The 19,614-nt window shown below is 36.0% G+C and overlaps 1 protein-coding gene across 2 annotated transcripts; it reads right to left on the bottom strand.

Moving 5' to 3' along the window:
* Window positions 280–11,932, bottom strand: LOC109726800 (plant UBX domain-containing protein 1). 2 transcript variants are annotated; one of them, XM_020256588.1, is made up of 9 exons: window positions 11,775–11,930; window positions 10,880–10,993; window positions 9,870–9,969; window positions 9,647–9,715; window positions 9,371–9,444; window positions 7,724–7,853; window positions 6,167–6,271; window positions 949–1,168; window positions 280–703 (listed from the first exon to the last, which is right to left on the bottom strand). In XM_020256588.1, the coding sequence occupies exons 1-8, from the start codon at window positions 11,793–11,795 to the stop codon at window positions 960–962; spliced, it is 822 nt and encodes a 273-aa protein (XP_020112177.1). In that variant the 5' UTR covers window positions 11,796–11,930; the 3' UTR covers window positions 280–703; window positions 949–959. The 2 variants fall into 2 exon arrangements, with proteins under 2 accessions (XP_020112177.1, XP_020112178.1); XM_020256589.1 differs by lacking the exon at window positions 10,880–10,993 and having other exon boundaries at window positions 11,775–11,932.

Here is a 19,614-nt window from a genome sequence, read left to right as displayed (position 1 = left end):
AATTTTTTAGCTAAGTGTAGTTCAATGAAAAGTTATTTTTTTAACCTACAAATTAGTTATAAACCGTGAATCGTAAGCGCTAACCAACTGTTCCAAAAGCATGTACTGATAGAAAACCCACTCGCGGACTTCAACCTGACTTAACCAACCTAAACATTAATTCTATTGTTGGACCTCTTATCGTTAAGTCTTTTGTGAACCACAACCCCACTCAACTTATTACGCTTATCCAACTCAACTTATTAGTCTTGTGGACTTATTATCACAGGGCAAAAGATGTCCTCGTCAAAAGAGATTTTTTAAGGGAAAAAAAAAAGAAATATCTTCTTCATACAAATTCCTTGTGAAAGAAAACTATGTAGAAACTTCAGCTGATCAAACAGACCCTAACAAATGAAACCATTGGTAGCAACTAGGGAAAGAATAATAGCAGAAGGTGAGGCGGTGCGACGGAAGTAGAAGAAGAAACCAGAAGTGAAGCAAAACACCATAACTGTGCACTATTTCCTAGTTACCATATGTTACAGGATAAGCATTACATAATTCTTCGGTGCACGGCAAAGCGATAACAATCTCATGCGGAACAAAACCCTGAGAAAAGTTGTTGCTCTTTGGCCTGTTTACGATATGGAAACATCCATTGCAAGGATGTTAGAGGAGGTTTTGATCATGGGGCGCCTTCAAGGTTCCAAACTTCCATCAACTACAAGAAGGACAACAAAAGAATATAATATTTGTTCTGATTTCCGGAAAAAGAAAGCAATGCAGCGGGGAATGATAGGTTCGAAACGATAAAACATTAGTCGTCATCCTATCAATGTCTTTACAAAACTAAAATATGCAACCCATACATCTCTGTTTCAGTCAAGCATAAACTCATGGTGACAAAATTTCATGCACTTTGCTCCTCCGGTACAAAATTTATGAAAGTATAATGCAAAAACTTACCCTCAGGGTGTTTATAATTTAAGCCACTTCGGTTTCGTTGGCTTCTTCGGTGCTGGATTGGGATCAGAAGCAGGAGGAGGAGCCTCGATTACAGGAGCTTCTGGCTGAGAATTGGCAGGATCGGCTTGTTCTTGTTTGGAGGGAAGCTCAAGTCCATTTAAAGATCGGATGTCTTCACGAAGATAAGGCCCTGTCAGAGCTTCGCTATTTAACTCTGAATCTGCAATATAGGAAATGAATTAATAATTGATTAAACACTTCGTCGTATTAGATGATTAAAGATACAAAAATCTGCTTATGATTTATGAAAGGAAACAAAATATAAAAAATAGGCTGTAACAAAGAGGTAAACAACCTCAACCCGCATTGTTCATTAGGGAAATGAATTAGCTACAAAAACGGTTCAACAGAGGACAAAGACGGAAAGAAAAAGATGACAAAAACGCATCTAAAAGAAAGAAATAAAAAAATATATAAAATCCAAGAAAGAACTAAGAGAGGGAGCAAAAAACAGGGAGCCCAAGCTAGAAAAGCAGGGAGCTACTGCGAAGAGGGTTGAGGAAGGGGAAGATCAAACCTTAACTGTAAAGCCAAGTTATGCAATAGTCGATATGAAATTGTCTTACACGGATTAGCCGGTTTTCATGATGTTAGATGCTTAACAATCCTCATGGAACTAACTGAAACAATTTTATACAGCAGATTGAGTCAAGTTTTAAACATAGAATAATAATCACTTCATGTGGACCAAGACAAATGGAAAAAACAAAGAAACTACAAGATTTGAATTCTTAGCATTGAACTAGAGAAAGAATTTGGCATGCCAACATAAGGCGAGTTACATAAAGAAGAATCATAGGTACAATAATTTCAAGCATTTCCGTTACAATGTTATCAAATAAATTTGTTGTAATAATCCGACCCACTAGTAATAATAACTCGTTAGGCTCAAACCACCGGCCCAAAATACTCAAGTCCAGTTAGTATTACTACGGTCCATGGTCTCTTACATACCAATCACAATCCCGTTTTCATCTTATGTGGGACAATTGGGGTATCATAGACTCCCCCCATTTAGGCCTTGACGTCCTCGTCGGTCTAATCACATATACAACCCAATATCACCAGGCGATGTGAGGCCCACCTCACAGTTCCAGTTGGTGAACTGGCTCTGATCGTAAGGTGGGCCTCACATTACCTGATGATCTTTGGCTATATGTGTGATTGAGCTGAACATCACTGCCTAAACGGGGAGAGATTGTGACACCTCAATAGTTCTACATTGGATGAAAACGGAATTGTAATTGGGTATATAAAAGACCATAGACTCTAGTAACAATAACTAGACTTAGCATTTTGGGCCGATTGTTACGGACTTAAGCAAAAGTTCTTGCCAAAACCATGCGGCTCCCGCCTTCCCCCGTGAAATAAGCAAGCCTACCTCTCTACTTGCTAGTTTGGACCTACTTGCCCTAAAACTAAGTACGAGAGAAGGAGAGAGAGAGAGAGGAATGTTGTATTATATTGCTTGAGTAGAAAAGTACAAACTGAGTTATCCTGATGGGGTGGAGGCCAAAAGTATATATATAGGCCACTCGTCGCCCAATGGACCAAATAGAAGGCACCAAGTGGCGTAAGGATACAAGCCAAAAGAGGAGGCTACGATTTCCCAAGAGACCTTATTTATTATCTTTCCTAGAAACTCGAAGGGACACTTGACTCCTCGGTTTCCACGCCTGCAGTCTCAATACTCGTAGAGACGCTTTTAGAAGACTCCGGCAAAACCTCCAGCAACAATCTTCTTCGGAGTTTGGATGATTGCAAAAGAGAAATCGGGGAAAAATGCTAAGTCCCTAACAACCCGCCCTACCTAATGCGTAGATGCCTTCGCCGCGTGTTGTGCTAATCTCAGTCCATGTAGCGCTGCTTGCAGTCACCCGTGCCTTTGCGCTTGCGCGGCCTCAACTTCTCTATCGTAATCCGCATTTGCTTCTGCACCTGCTCCCAGTGCCTTGCCCCGTTGAGCATGAACACTAGTCATCTCGCTATGCGAAGAAGTCTGTCATCGAGTCCAAGTTGTCGAATGTGCTTGTCCTCCTTGACATGCACTCGCACACCGCCGAGCTACGGGACTCCCAAGGTCGCCCGCTCATCCTCGGCTTTGCGCTCAACAGGGCGCTCTACCCCTTGATTGGGTGCAAGTTGCTCCAGGAACTTCTTTGGCTTGACAGCCTCGCTCTCATCCAGGTCCTCCTCCTCAAGGCCCTTATAGTTGAGTACCCCCTCGTACTTCACCTCCTAGCAAAGTTGCAAGGCTGTTAGGGTTTGGTCCTTCGTCGGCTCTCCCCGACACATCAAGACCATGCATAGGGCTGACTGATCCGTGAAGCTCAGCACCCACTTCGACGAAGCTAAGAAGTCCATCCCAAGGATCACTCCAAAGTCATCGAGCGGTTCGACCATGAGATTGGCCATGCCTCTCTACGGGCCGATGGCTTTCTCCACGCCCTCTGCAACTCTTGTGATAGGTCACGCCTCGGAGTTGACAGTCTTGATGCGACTTGTATTCTTCTCCAGCTTGAGGTCAAACTACTTGGCCTTTACCTCAGGACAAGGTTGTATCGTGCCAGTGGCGATCATCGCTCATGTGGCCCTCCCGTTGAGGGTCACATCGATAAACATCAGCTCCCTCCTATGGAGCTTGCCACCTCTTGGCTGCCCACGAACCGCATTGACAAGCCTTAGCGCACCCATCCTCGGCAGTTCTGCCTCGTCCTTACCCTCAGCTTGGACTACAACCACTTGTTTCTCCTCCTTCTTGTTCTTGTTTGGGTAGTCCCGCACCCGATAGTTCTCGCTGCACACATAGCACATAAGGTTTTTGTGTGGCGGAGCCAAATTCTGTGTCCCTTCTCGTCCCCTGTATTGCGGTGCTCTCCCCCACCTTTGGCCTCGCTCGCCTTGGGTGGTTTACCATGATAGCCCTCGATTCGCTCATATTCGAGCAATTTCGCTGCCAAACCTATCACAGAGTTCAGGTCCTTGACAATTTGCCCCACAAGCTTCTTGTTGACCCATGGTTGAAGCCCATCTAGGAAGAAGAATAACCAATCCTTATTGGTGATTGTCAATATTAGCTTAGAGTACTCCTAGACATACTCCTTCAATGTCCATCGATGTTTGAGTCGTTGAAGTTGCCTCCACACAAGGTATTCCACGTGCTCTAGGTAGAACTGCGCCTTGAGCTGGCGCACAAAGTGCTCCCAGATCTTAAGCTCACATTGGCCCTTCTCAGCCTCCGCCGACCGCCGACGCCACCATAGCATTGCGTCGTCCGTGAAGTATATGAAAGCGGTTTGGAACTTATCTTCCTCGTCCTCCAAATGCAACGCCTTGAGGTAGCACTTCATGTGCCATAAGAAATTATCAATTTCCTTCTCATAGCGCATGCCCTTAAAGCATTGGAAAATTCAGGGACGTGGATCTTCGAGGTGTGCTTGTTTTGCGTTTCAACACCATGAGCTACCACTTTCTCAAGGATTGTCACCCTCATCTTGAGGTCCTCGACCTCATCGACCCTAGTAACAAAGTCCTCCACCAACACCATCCACTCATCCTCGCGACGGGCGAGGTCACTCCGAAATTGCTTGAGTTGTTGTCTGAAAGTCGCCATGGTAGTCGCAACACTGTCCTCCATTGCATGCAACTCGTCCTCCATCATCCCCACGTGTTGGGATAGAATAGAATAGTGCTTTTCTTCTCTCGCAACAGCATCTCCATCAAGCCCATGCGGTCCTCGAGCGAACTAGATTCTCTCGCATTGGTCGGCGGCTCCTTATTTTTGCCGCGCTTGGAGTGCTTGGGCTCAGGGACAATGTCAACGACGGCAGCATTCGACGATGACATAGCTCCCAGTTTTCGAACTCGCTCTGATACCAACTGTCATGGACTTGAGCAATAAGTGCTTGTCAAGACCGTGCGGCGCTCGCCTTTCCTCGTAAAGTGAGCAAGCATGCCACTCTACTTGCTAGCTTAGACCTACTAGACCTAAGACTAAGTATAAGAAAGAGAGATAGAGAGAGAGGAATGTTGTATTACATTGCTTGAGAGTAAAGAAGTATAATCTGAGTTATCCTGAGGGGGTAGAGGCCACAAGTATACATGGCCACTCGCCGCCCAATAGACCAAATAGAAAACCACCAAGTGGCGCAAAACTACAAGCCAAAAAGGGGAGGCTACGACCTCCCAAGAGACTATTTATTACCTCTCTTAGAAACTCTAAGGGACACTTTGACTACTTAGCTTCCACGTCCGCAATCTTGATACCCAGAGATGGTTCTAGAAGACTCCAACACAACCTCTGGCAACAATCTCCTTTGGATGATTGCATAGGAGAAATATGGGAAAAAATGCTAAGTCCCTAACACGGTGGTATGTGCCCAATGAGTTATTATTGCTAGTGGATCCATGATCTCTAATATATCCAATCACAACCCCGTTTCCACCTATTCCGGGACTATTGGGGTGTCACATTTGTCTATATTTTTATGAGTATGCAAAGTTGTATGCAAAGTTGTACAATAAGTTTGTTCACTCATTATTACCACCACCAAATTAGGGTATGTTTGGTTCCATATAAAACTAGCCCGAAAAGTAGTTTTGATTCGAAAAATAATTTCTAATTTGGTTCTACATAAAATTGCTTTCTCGTAAAATATTTTACAAATTTTTGGAAAAAATTGTGTTTTCGGATTTCGTTATTTTTGAGCATTCATTGGCAAAGCATTGCGGCTCATTGCGTGGGTCACACGGTCCATGAGGTGAAGTGGACCTCGTGGACTGCGTGAGCGTAGACCTCTCTCTCATATATAGCATGCTAATTATTATATATATTTAATAATTAATATACATACATAAAATAAAGGAAAAATATAAAATAGGTTTTTATCTATGTTTTCCTTTTCCTGCAAACCAAACAAGTCTAGATGGAAAACTATTGTTATTTTCCAACAAACCAAACACTAGAGAGAGTAAAACTCTTTTTCTTCGAAATTATTTTTCCACCAAACTTTTTTTTTTTTCAAAATTTTATGTCGAACCAAAAGCCCCTTAGCTGCAAATCACTTTTTGAAAATGAAAATCTTTTTGAAGTTCTGAAAATAAAGGACAAAAAGAAAAGTTACAGATCGATGTGCTTCATAAAAATAGAAGTACTGACCTTTCGGCAGATCATAAGAAAAGTAGACAATTGCTCCAGGAGCAAACCCTGCTGAGTAGAAATCTTTCGATGTATCTTTTATTCGCTCCTTTGGAGGAGTGGTATCTGTATAACAATTAGATTGAATTAGTAACTTCTAGCATATTAATGAAAGGAGAGATGTTAGTATACATAAGCAAAAATGACCATATGGTAATATATATAGGCAAAAATGGTCCAAAGGTTCCATTTGGAGCATGGAGAGCGTGTCTGCTGTGTGTATTATGTGTCTGCGTGCAAAGGGGCTGTTTGAAAATTCACCAAAACTCCAAGCAAGGGTTTGTTATAGTCAATTTTTCTACATCCACACCAGTCACCACAAAAGCATATAGGATGATGCTTTTCATAAGCTCATTTGCTACTTAAGAGCATTGTGCAGAACAAATGCTAAAAGAGGCCTGAGAGATATAATTAATCCTATCTTGCATAACGATTTCAGCATACCATAGAAATGTACCTACTAGTTGGTTTCTTAAAATGATTGACTCTGCTATTCTCACCGCTCAAGGTTCATCCCGTAATGTGTACAAATACTGAAGAAATAACATCAAGCAATATCCAGATAGTAATTCCACTAGTCTTCTTATGCTAAAGTAAAAGCAAGCTCTTTGCTATCACAAGCCTAAGCTCTATATAGGACCATGATATGGGCTCAAATTAGACAATCGTTGGCTTTATCTTACATAAAAACATCATATTTTATCTGCATTCTAGGGACTTACAACAGAAAGTTCAAGTTATGTACGTGACATACGAGAATTGAGACAGAAAATATAATCTTGAACATGGTATATTTGATTCAATAGCTAGGTTCTGTATAGATAAAAAAAAGGAAAATTTCAATTTGACCCCCAGTGGTTTAGCTTATTTTCACTTTGCCACCATGTGGTTCAAAAAGTTGTATTTAACTATCCTATGGTTTTATCTCTATTTTTACCCAAAAAGTCTACTATCAAATAGGATAGCAAAGTAATATTTTTAGATAACCATAGGCTAGTTAAATGTAACTTTCTGAACCATAGAGTGGCAAAGTGAAAATGAGCCAAAATACAGGGTAGCTAAGTGCAGTTCTTTGAACCATGGGGAGGCAAAGTGAAAATGAGCTAAAACAGGGGGCAAATTGAAGTTTACCCAAAAAAATTTACCTAATATAACAGTCTTAGATCGAATAATAGTAAAGCACCAGTTGACAGAAGCACTTTAGTTGAAATATAATTATACAAAGTTCAAATTCACCGGTCATTTAAAAGAAAGTGAAATACACAGAAACAGATTAAATTGTTGGACATGGTATCAGCTTGACGATTGTGACATCATAACATCAGTCAGTTACAATAAATTTCACATTTAATTAACTGAAGTTTCCTTAGAGAACAGCCAAGGTTTGGAGATTGGACAAAATCAAAATGATGTGATCAAATAACAAAAATAACTAAGAAATTGCCAATCACATGAAAACAAGAAGATGCCAAAAACATAGTAATGCTTGTAACAGCAATAGATTCCCATATTACTTACATAAATAGAAAGGCACGTTTGGTCGAGCAATTGCTTTCGTTAGAAGATCAATCAAACTTTGAATCTTGTCTGATGGTTGAAACTTGGCCTCAAAGACGTAATTATCAGGAAAACGAACTCTTATCACAGCCTATGCGAATACAAAATAATGTCAACAATAAAGACAGGAAACAAATTGGAAAACCAAGTACTAAGTGTAGAAGAAAATAAAAAATAAAATAAAATTACAAAAGTGAGCGTCTTAGCGGAAGGTTCTCTTAGAAGTCCAACATACAAAGTGCACACAAACTTCCACATAATTATGTAGAACAAAATGTACTTGTCAGTTGTCATGATCTCAATTTTCAGTGGTATCAATAAACGCATAAACATTAACCTAATATTATTTGTTCACAAATGATAACAATAATTTACTATACTTTGTTGCTAACTAATCGTAATGGACATTATTTACTCCAAAAGAGCTTTCCATTTTTTAGTGGATCTGTCCATTGCAGACCAGTCATTTTAGAAATTTTAACTAAGGGGTGACGATAACAAAGTCTAGCATATATAATGAAGTCACTGAAAGTTCTTTTTACTATTTGACGGTTCTTTTTCTGATACTCTTCAAGGTTATAGTTGGCCAAGGAAAAAAAAAAAATTCGTAACTTAGTTGATTTGCCATTCCAAACAACTCCAACTTACTTGGCACAGTAGCTTTGGTTATCTGCAACAACAGAGCACTTATATACCATTTTAGTCTTATAGATGACATAATGCAATTTTTTTTTACAATGATACCTTAGTGATGGACAGCGGTACATACTTTCTAAGGTGACGTCAGTAATTTGGTCGGAATGTACCGAATATTGCTAGGAACAAGATACTAGCTTGGAATACTTAATGCGAAATGGATACAAGAAATACCTATTATCACCACAAGATTGGCTACTCATTTCCTTGCACAATAAATCTCTCATCATACTGTTCAAATACATATATTCATTGGCATCATTTATATAATGAAAAGAAAGTTAATTGGATTGTAAAAACCAAGTTGAACATTTGTGTTTCATGTAAAATCAATTGGAAAGCCTTCTTTATTTACTTGATTTTAGTTTTTTACTCTTTAAGATGCCTTATTAATTTAGTAAGAAGCAATCTGTAGAAAAAATCAAAAATCACATTACCTTTTGAAGGGAAAGGGTAATCTGAGATATAAACTGGACATAATCTACCACTACGATGCAACTCCTTTTAAGTCGAGTTCCCTTTTCCAAGGGGAAGAAATATAATCAAATTGAAAAATCTTGGGTAGGAAATCATGCTTTAGTGAGTAAAAATGATATTTATAAATTTTCTCCCTAGAAAAGTAAAGTCATGTATCATTCTAGATAAGCTTTAAATATGGGCTAAGAAAGTGCAACAAAAGAATTTTCCTCAGCAAGATATTTCATATATCAAGCAGGGAAAAGAGTTTGTTCGTTCAATGAGAAGATAATTTCGAAACATTCTTATCAGAAGCAAGTTACACAATTTGCATAAGTTTCATAAAGACATAAAACTGTTTAGATGCAGCAGGGTCCTAAATTTACAAGAGAAAAGAATAATTTTTCATCATGACATTAGATTACGAGTATGTGACCATTATCCGTACAACTGTACCTTAGTAATTCTTGCTCTGCGAGCTGCAGCTTCTGCTTCCCGTATTTTACGAGTCTTAAGTACTTGAGATTGTGCTGCACATAACTTTGTTGAGTCAATAATATATTATATTAGTGGTCAAAAAAAAAATCTACAATTAACAAAACTTTTAAAATTAACTAGTTCACAGACAGAATTTTAAACCCAAATATCAGGGAAAAGAACAGGTTATCTAGTTAGTAGAAAGCACAAATATTCTATCCAAACAGATAAGCAACTTGCCACTCACACTATTACCTCCAATTCTGTCACCCATAAGTCGGAAATAGTCCTCAGGAGTAAAATCATAAAAGTCATCTGGTTCCTCTGCCATAAATCATCCAAAAGATCAACAGAATATCATACAACTATATCAATTAAAAATATCCATAATGATCCTCTATAGTCACATCAAATGCATCTAATAAAAGTAAAAAACAAATGGATGAAAACACATGAGTCACTCAATTAAAGAATATACCATCATGAGGAGGTGTTTCATTGGGTGCTGCAGAGTTTGGTGAGTTCATAAATACACGTATCTCATGACCAAGTTCCTCTGAGATGGCTAACAACCTATCCTGGAAGTTTCTCAGTAGGAATGCTAGCGGTCAGAATTCAAAAAAGAAAGTGTACAGTAATCAATACTTAGTCTACTTATTAAGAATGAGAAAATCAGTTAAAATTCACATTTAGTGGAGACAAACATGAAGACTTCCGGTTGATGTTTACAATTGTTTTTTAAAAGCACTCGAGTTCTAACATAGCTCAACTCTGGTAAGATGCATTTGAATGTTTCCAAGGTCAACTAATTTATCCCATTTTTATGATACGGCATGTAAGAAGTATGTGGAATTAGAAATTTCAATATAAAAAACCCTTCGAAGATGTGCCTTAGCAAACAGCAAGTTATCATCAATTTCCAGATATGAGAGTGAGTTATAGTCGTAGATATAGCTAGGGAAGTAGGCTAACGGCTTGATTTGATAAAAGGTTCATATATTTCTTGACCCCTATTAGCATGAATAGCTTAAAATAAACAAACTGCACAAATAAAATAATGCTAACTATACGGAACTTGTAGATGCGTTGTTTTCTGTTCGGATTACCTCCCAGCAGCACCAAATAAATAGAAAAAGGGGGGGAAAAGGAAAAACTAAAAATGGGCCAAATCAGTTTCATGATGGTATCTATTAGGGATCAATGAATCTATATGCATACATGCAGCAGTAACTTTCTCATAGTTGAAACTCAAGTCTCTAGATATTCAGTTTATACTTTATACAATAGTTACATGAAGTCTAACGCAAAATCCTGATCGGAACAACGTAAACGCCTATTTAAAAGAAATAGAACCATTAACTTGTATATGTCCTTTCAAGTGGACAAAAACTGTAGAAACTCTTTAAAGATGCGCAGTTGTACGAACGACAATCAGTATGCTAGAAAGAATTCCATGGTTGAGTAGAATACATAGTCATGAATTCTCACCCGAACTGGGCTTTTTCCATAAACTGGATTTCCACCACTTTCCCTCCATAACCCAAAATCGTCAAGTTTCCAAATCTTACACGAAGGTTTAAGGCTAATGATGTGAACGAATGGCTGCAGAAAATCACATAGTTTTACAAGTAATAAGCTACTAATCTTGATGATCCTTCCAATTGCTAACAATATTGTGGCTTTCAAGTGACTCATGGATTCGGATCAAACTATTCTCTCCAGGTGTAGCAACAGGTTAACTAAAAAATCTAGCACGAAGGAATTAAACAATCCAAAAGGTTCAAATAGAAATTTTGTTTATGCAAAATCTAATCCATGAGAAGAATTTAATTGGAGCCTGTGGTTGACTCAACATCAAGAAAGAATTAAACAACCTAGAAGAGAATTTTCTTTACTCAAAACCTAAATCATCCAAGAGAAAACCCCATCAACGTATCAATAACATCGAATTCAAAAATTCCCCCAAAAGTAACATCATCCTAATCAGAATGCATTCATAAGTTTGCTAAAAATTTCTTTTTGAGATCAAAGTTAACACAAAAGACTAAAAATTTCACATCCCCAACTCAAAATATGCTCTCTTTATCGGCCTCAATCACAGCATCAGAGACTTCCAAGCCTCACTACCAACGCACTCCAAACACCAAATTCCAATTCCCAAACTCAAAAACCCTAACCAAATCTTAAACACAGACCACAACAACTCAAAACCCGGTGCAACTACGCGATTGCAACCAATTGGCACAGCGGAACGATTACACGACCAAATCGATCAAATTTAACACCAAATTTGGATTCAAGAAGAAGCGATTTAGACGGATTGGAATCGAAATTGAGTAATTAAGAAGATTAGAGAAATCGATTTAGGGGAGTAATCGGATACCTTTGCTTCCTCCGCCTCCATGGGATCGCGGCGCCTTCTCTTCGCTTCACGTAAAGAACCCAGCTTGACGAGGACGCGTGACGAAGAGGGTTTCGATTTTCGACGAAGCTTTTTACAGGAATAATAAAACTATTAAAATATTAAAAGTTTAAATTATAAGAAAAGTGTGAGAAGGACCCTGAAGTATATTGCATGGAGATCCTTAAACTTTTCCTATCGGAGCTAGGGATGTCGATGGGTATGGATATCCGAAATTTTATTCGAATCCGAATCCGAATCCGAATAAAATGGATATATTCGATAAATATGAATATGGATTCAAATATGGATATAAAAAATAAAAACCCGACGGATATGGATTCGAATATGGATTTTGATTGTATCCAACCCAAACCCGAACCCGAATTTATTTTGTATTATATATATATATATATATATAAATTTAATGTTATATTTGAATTTGTATTTTAAAATTTTAGATTTAATATAATATATTTTGAAATATTGAAAAACGAAATAATTAGTTCGGGTTCAAATTTTCGGGTTCGGGTTTCGGATTTTTAGTCGGATTCGGGTTTGGATATGGATTTTTAAAATCCGTCGGGTTCAGGTTCGAGCGGGTTCGAGTTCGGGTTTGGAGTCAGGGTCGGGTTCGGGTTTTTAAAAATCCACCCCGAATCCAACTCGTTGACATCTCTAATCGGAACCGACCGTTACTAGAGCAAGTGGCAAAGGGCTTGGTGGTTGATACTCGAGACCTAAGTTTGAATCCTAGTTGATTCACATTTCCAACTAGGTTTATTTTTTAAATGAAATAAACAAAGCGGGTAGCATGCTACCTATCTCTCAAAAAAAAAAAAAAAAAAACAAAACTTTTCCTATCGAAAATTATAACCTAGTAAATTTTATCAACTAATTTAAATTAATCCCTATCCTCAAGCAAAATTACGTAGCAGTTTTGTTTGCATAAAGATCCTTAAACTTTTCCTATAACGGTTATGTTTGGTTCGGATATAAATAGAAACTAAATCAATTTTACGTTTGGATGAAAAAGGATGTACATATAATAAATAGCCAACAACGAAAAAGGATGTAACCATTAAGTAGTTTAGGGTGTGTTTGTTTGGGTGGAAGTGGAGAGGGGGGAAGTCGTTTACGTCGTAAGCGATCATTTTTGTTGTTTGATTCGTCATAAAATAGATACGGCCGAAACACGAGTTAACCCGAAACGGCGTAATTGACTTCGGCCCATCGTGAGCCAAAGTCAATTCCGGTGAAGGAAAATGAAAAAAAAAAAAAAATATATATATATATATATATATATATATATATATATATATATACTAGATAAATATAATTATATTTAAATATATTTAATTATGATATTAATTACTTTTTTCTTCAGTTGGCATATTTAAGATATGATAAAAATTAATTAGTTAAGTTTTAATTTTTTTTTAATTAGTTTGTACAATTAAAATATGATAAAAATTGATTAATCAAGTATTAATTTTTTTTTACTTTATAATTTTATTGTCATATTATTATAATTTATGTATAAAAAAATAATTTAGTTGTTTTAAATTAAATTTTAATTATATAAAATTATAATTATATTATTTTTATTTATTAAATTATTTATTATTATACATAAAATTATAGGAATATATATATATATATCAACAACACCCTTTTAATTTCCAATGTGGGATTAAATTTCACATAAGAAAACTTTAGCTGGACTCCCAAACAAGACCCATTAATTATTGGGCTGCCCAAGAAGTCTAACAAGTTTTAAATCACAAAAATTCAATAAAAACTAATATTCCTCTACATGATTTAAAACTTGAAATAAAGAAAGTAAATAAACTGAAATTCAAAACACCTCAAAAGAATGCTGGATCTCTTATATCAAGTACTCGGCAAAGGTACCTTTCGGATTTGAATCTTTACTTAGGGGCCGTTTGGTTGGATGTAGTTGCAGAAACAGTGTAGTTGGAAATACATGTAGTTGCAAATGCTGTAGTTGTAACTACACCTAGTCTGTTTGGTTTTACGTAGTTGCAACTGCTGCAGTTACATTTCTTCTGTTTGGTAATATGAAGCTGATAGTTGTATTTATGAATTTTGTCACCTCTTCAGATAGAGTGGTGAGGTTACCTTCACTAAACATAAAATAATTGTATACATTTATTAATTATTTAAATTTACTATTTATAAATAAATAAGTAGATATATATAATATTTTTATATTTTTCAATAATTCTTCAACTTATTAATCGACACATTTTAAAATTTTAATTTAATTTAATTTTATTAGAATCAAACTTTAAAATTAACGATTCTCTTATTTTTTTATCAATTTAATATTATAATTAATTAAAACTTATTAATTAACATACACGATCAATTTCTATAAAATTTAGAAAAAAAAAACTATATTTATATTTTAAATAAAATAAATTTAAAAAAATTAATTTTTTGCACAAAGCTTGTATTGTCTAAAAAATTTTATTAGTATGAGTTTATTTATAAGTATTTTTATTTACCTATATACATATATATTATTTATTTATTTAGCTATTTATTTATTTATTTATTATTATTAATTTGTAGGTGATCCTATCCCTCACCAACTGCTGCAGTTGGAGCTACGACCAATTTGGATGTAGTTCCAACTGCAGCATTTGGGCCTTCTTGTGCAGTTGAACTCAACTACACTAAACCAAACAAAGGAATTGTGGCTGTAAGCATTTGCAACTGCACTGCAGTTGCAAATGCGTACAACCAAACAGCCCCTTAGTGCTTACCAATGTACATCTGAGGGCACGATGGTGAACTACGCCTTGAACCAAGGCCGGTGAATCAGATTTCCACAAAAAGCACATATGATACAGCTGTTTAGATTCTAAGCGGGTGAGCGCCTTTATGGCCATGCGCTAGTATCGCTTCGTGTGTGTTTTAGGGAACTGCCATCTTCCCATAGTCGCGGTCTCACGACTCATTTTTTGTTATACACCATCGCTTCCTTCCCTCGCTCCCTCCCTCTTTCTCACTAATGCACGCCCACTTCTCCTTTCCGCCGCGACCTTTAGTGGATATACCAAGTGGGATACACAAAAAAATGTTTAATATTTTATTATTATTAATTACTACTACGGTTTCTACCCGCTGTAAAGCACGGGCTCCACTAGTATTATTAGAAGTACCAAATTCCAACTTTTGAACTTCTGGATTTATGCTATTACCACCGTCGATTAGTAAACCCTAAATTTTAGGGCTAAAAAGTTAGAAGTATATATAATTTTGAAAGCAAAGTAGATCTACACAGATACAAACGCAATTAACAAGTAGGTCCCACATATATACCCCAAATTAAGCTAAACATACCACGTGTATAAAAAATTACGGGGATTAATAGAGATTTATAAATATATATATATATATATATATAATTGAACGTCATGTCATTGGTGTTTGTAAGTTTTCGGCTTTTAGACGAAAATTTGTAAAGTTAGAATAATAGTGATCCTCTAAAATTAAGTTGCTGGTTAGTGGAATAATATAATCTAAAGGGTGGAATTGATAAAGGAATAGATTTAACGGTGGAAAACTTACAAATACCAAATGCTTGATACTTTTAAAAAAAACATAGCCGGGCTCTCTGTATGTATATATTAGAATGTCTGACTTGTATATTTGTCCAATCCTACCCAGCGTACCTAACAAGTCACAAAATTTGCACCAAATATAAATTTGACTAAATTGTATTCTAAAATTAATTTAGCTTAGACTAATCTAATATTTTTAAATAATTTATGAAATTAAGTCTCATTGGGCCAGGCGTGTGGCTTCAGGCCTTATTTGTAGCCCAATGAAGAAGACCACACGTTGGGAGAAGGAAAAATGATAAAAATAAAAAAACAAAAAACCTATACATGTTTGTTTCACCAATACTGAATTTTGGATTGAAGTGGACTTTGGGTGGAGGTGGAGTTCGATGAAAACTACTGCTTCCCCGCTGTTTGTTTTGTAGTTATAGAAGTGGAGTTTTATTAATTCTCTTGTTTGTTTGGTAGGAAGTGACAGGCGGCACGGAGCAGTGGGGCGAACAAGTTCGACGGAAAAAACCTCGTCGCGCGCGTGCGCTGACGGAGAAGAGGGCGCCCGCGCCCAACTTAAATTTGAATTAAAAATTAAAATTTAATCAAGTATTTCGAATCTAACTTATAAATTTAAATTTAAATTAAATTTTAATTTATATAAAATTTTATTCAAATTTTATTTAAAACTTAAATTAAATTTATGGATTTAAATTAAAATTTAAATTGTAATTTTAAGTTTGAATTTGAATAAATCGAAATTTAGTTTTATATTTTGAATTCAACTTCAAAGTTTAATTTTTTTTTAAAAAATAGATTTAAAATTTTGACATTATTTCAAAATTTTGATGTAAATTTTTAATATTTAATTTTCAATTTGAATTTAAATAATATATTATAAAGGTAGAGTTAGCATATTAATTTGATTACGTTTTTTATATCTATCTGAACCAAGCATTGATAATGAAAATGACTTATTCCGATTCCGATTCAGATAACGAACCAAACAGAATTAGGTAATTAGTAATTCCCATTCCAATTCCAGCTTATTTCGATTCCGATTCTAATTCCGATTCCGACTTCGAACCAAACATGCCCTTAAAACTTAAATTTAAAAGCGTCTTCAATCTTCGTTTTGTTTAAACTATAAAACTGTGGTAATAACTGTGGGATTGTAAATACTAATCAACTATCCAAAAAACACGTGCTAATAGAAAAGGCACACCAATCGCAATAAGAGCGCAACTACAGAGCTCATGGCCTTTGACCTAACTCAATCTATCTGAACGTTAGGTTTATTATTGGGTCTCTTGTCGTTAGATTGTGTACCACAGGCCCACTCAATTTATTAGGCTTACAAACTCAAGTTATTAATTTTATGTGCCCACTTATCTATTGCGGATCTACAATCATAATGAATACATATAGGTGCTAAAGGTCGCTCCATAAGTGGCAAATCATAAAGAAATTATCTAATCCACTTAGTTTCTACTATAGTTGTATCCAAGGCTATGAGTTCAGATTCCATAGTACTTCTAGCAATCAAAAATTATTTAGTTGGCTTCCAAGAAACAGTTGCTCCTCCTAGAAGAAAAAAAAAATTCAGTAGTCGACTTTACATCAGCTGTATCACTAATCCAATTGGCATCACTATATGCTTCCAGTACTGCAGAAAAATCAGTGTAATGCAATCCATAAGATACAGTCCCCTTCAGATATCTTAAAACTCTTTCTAAGCCATTCTAATGCTCTCTATTTGGACTATAGGTATATCTTCTCAATCGGTTCACAGTTTAAACCAAATCAGGTCTAGTGTAATCTACCAAATATCCTAAGAATCCAATAATCTATGAATATTTATTTTGACCTATTGGATTTACTATATTCTTTTTAAGATGCACACTAGAATCATAAGATGTCATTACAGGTTTAAATCAAAGTATCCAAACTTTTTCAATAATTGTTCATTGTAGTGGGATTGGCTCATAATAATTTCTTTCAATTTTTTAATGATCTTCATGTTGAGAATAACATCTGCTTACCCAAGATCTTTTATATCAAAATTTTTATTTAATAATTTCTTCACATCATATATCACATTCATATTAGTTCCAAAAATTAAAATATCATCAACATATAAACATAAGATCACTATCTGTCCATTATATTCCTTCGAATATACGCATTCATCAGATATGTTTATATGAAAACCATTTGATACAACCAAAAAGTCAAATTTCAAATGCCACTGCTTAGGAGCTTGCTTAAGTCCATATAAAGATCTATTCAATTTGCACACTTTATTCTCATGCCCAGAAACTATAAAGCCTTCAGGTTGCTTTATATAAATCTCTTCATCCAAATCACTATTTAGAAAGGTTGTCTTAACATCCATTTGATGAACAATCAAATTATGGATAGAGGCCAAGGCAATCAACACTCGCAACAGGAGCATAAACATCAAAGTAATCTACTCTAGGTTCAGTAATTCTAGGTCTGCTAGAGCTAGCTATAGTTTCAACTTGAATAGGTCTATCTACTTTAGTTCTAAAAGGAAAAACATTATCAAAATATACTGCATCTCTAATCTCAATAATAGTGTTGTTAGAAATCTCACAAATTTCTGAATTCACCACCAAAAATCTATTTGTATTGCTATCTTGTGCATAATCCATAAAAACTATATCCACAGTTTTAGTTCCAATCTTTCTCTTCTTATTTTCAGGTATCTTCATTTTAACTAGACACCCCCACACTTTAAAATAATTCAGATTAGGCTTCCTATCTTTTCAAAGCTCATAGGGAGACACATTAGAATTCTTGTGAGAAATTCTATTTAAAATTATACATGCAAAAATCAAAACTTTCCCCCACAAGTTCTCAGGTACGCCTGAACTAACAATTATCGAATTCACCATATCCATCAAGGTCATATTTTTATGTTCAGCAACTTCATTAGATTGAGGTGTATAAGGTGCAGTCACTTGATGCACAATTCCAAAATCTTGACAGAAAGCAGTCATCTCATTTGAAGTATATTCACCATCTTGATCAGACCTTAAAATCTTGATTTTCTTATCTAATTGATTTTCAACTTCAGCCTTATAAATCTTGAATCTGCTTAAAATCTCATATTTAGATTTGATCAAGTAAACATAACAATACTTTGAATGATCATCTATAAATGTCACAAAATATTTATTTTTACCTTTACTAGGTCTATTTTCATCACAAACTCACTATGCACGAGTTCTAAAAGATCACAATCTCTATCCACAGATTTAAATGGCTTTCTAGGCTCCTTAGCTTGCACACATATTTCACATATATGATAAGATAAATCAGATTTAGAAATCAAATCAAGATACATCAATCTTTTGATAGTATTAAAATTCACATGTCCCAATCTTCCATACCAAATATTAAGTGTCACGCCCCGAATTTTTGTTTCCCCGGGCACGCCGACAAATCCGCCGTATACAAAGAAATTTTTACTGTATACGAAGCGACAACTGTACCTGTAATCAAACAATACTACAACTAGTAGTATAGAGCTGCTAGAAGAAAAATGATATAAATATAAACAAAAGTTCACTATACATACAAGCATCCTAGTGTACAAAACACTCGCTGATATAAATATAAACAAAAGTTCACTATACATACAAGCATCCTAGTGTACAAAACACTCGCTCCGGCAAGATACAACAAAAGTATGTATATGAACTCAAAAACTACCACTACCTGTAGCTGGTATACTCTAGCTCAGCAGCAACTGGAAAGGGATCTAACTCGCGACTCTCTTTCCACGGTCTGAATCAGCAGCAGCAGCAGCAGCAGCCGAAGAAGAAGGCTCTGCAAAAGATTCCAATAACTAGGCGTGAGAACTATTGCAAAAAGAAATAGTCCTCAGTGGGTACCGCTACCGACCACAACGGCTCACCGACTAAGTCTACAGATGTAAACAAGTATAGTAAGAAAGATGGAATAAATCTATAACTATATGCACCTATACTATCTCGGTCGAACACCAACACTCTGTAGGAAATAGTAAAGCCTGACCCAATCTCACTAGGGACTGTGAATGTGATGCCCCAACTTCCCAGGGGGTCACCCATCCTAGGACTACTCCCGTCCTAGCACGCTTAACTCTCTTAACCTCTTGGGTTTAGCCACCACCCAAAATGCTTAAGCCGGGTTAAGAGTTTAGCCCTATTATATCTTATATATAGGACTAT

Source organism: Ananas comosus, linkage group 21 (genome assembly GCF_001540865.1).
Source record: "Ananas comosus cultivar F153 linkage group 21, ASM154086v1, whole genome shotgun sequence".
Classification (NCBI taxonomy): domain Eukaryota; kingdom Viridiplantae; phylum Streptophyta; class Magnoliopsida; order Poales; family Bromeliaceae; genus Ananas; species Ananas comosus.
Note: the sequence above shows the minus strand (reverse complement) of the source record. Positions and strands in the feature narration are given on the sequence as shown.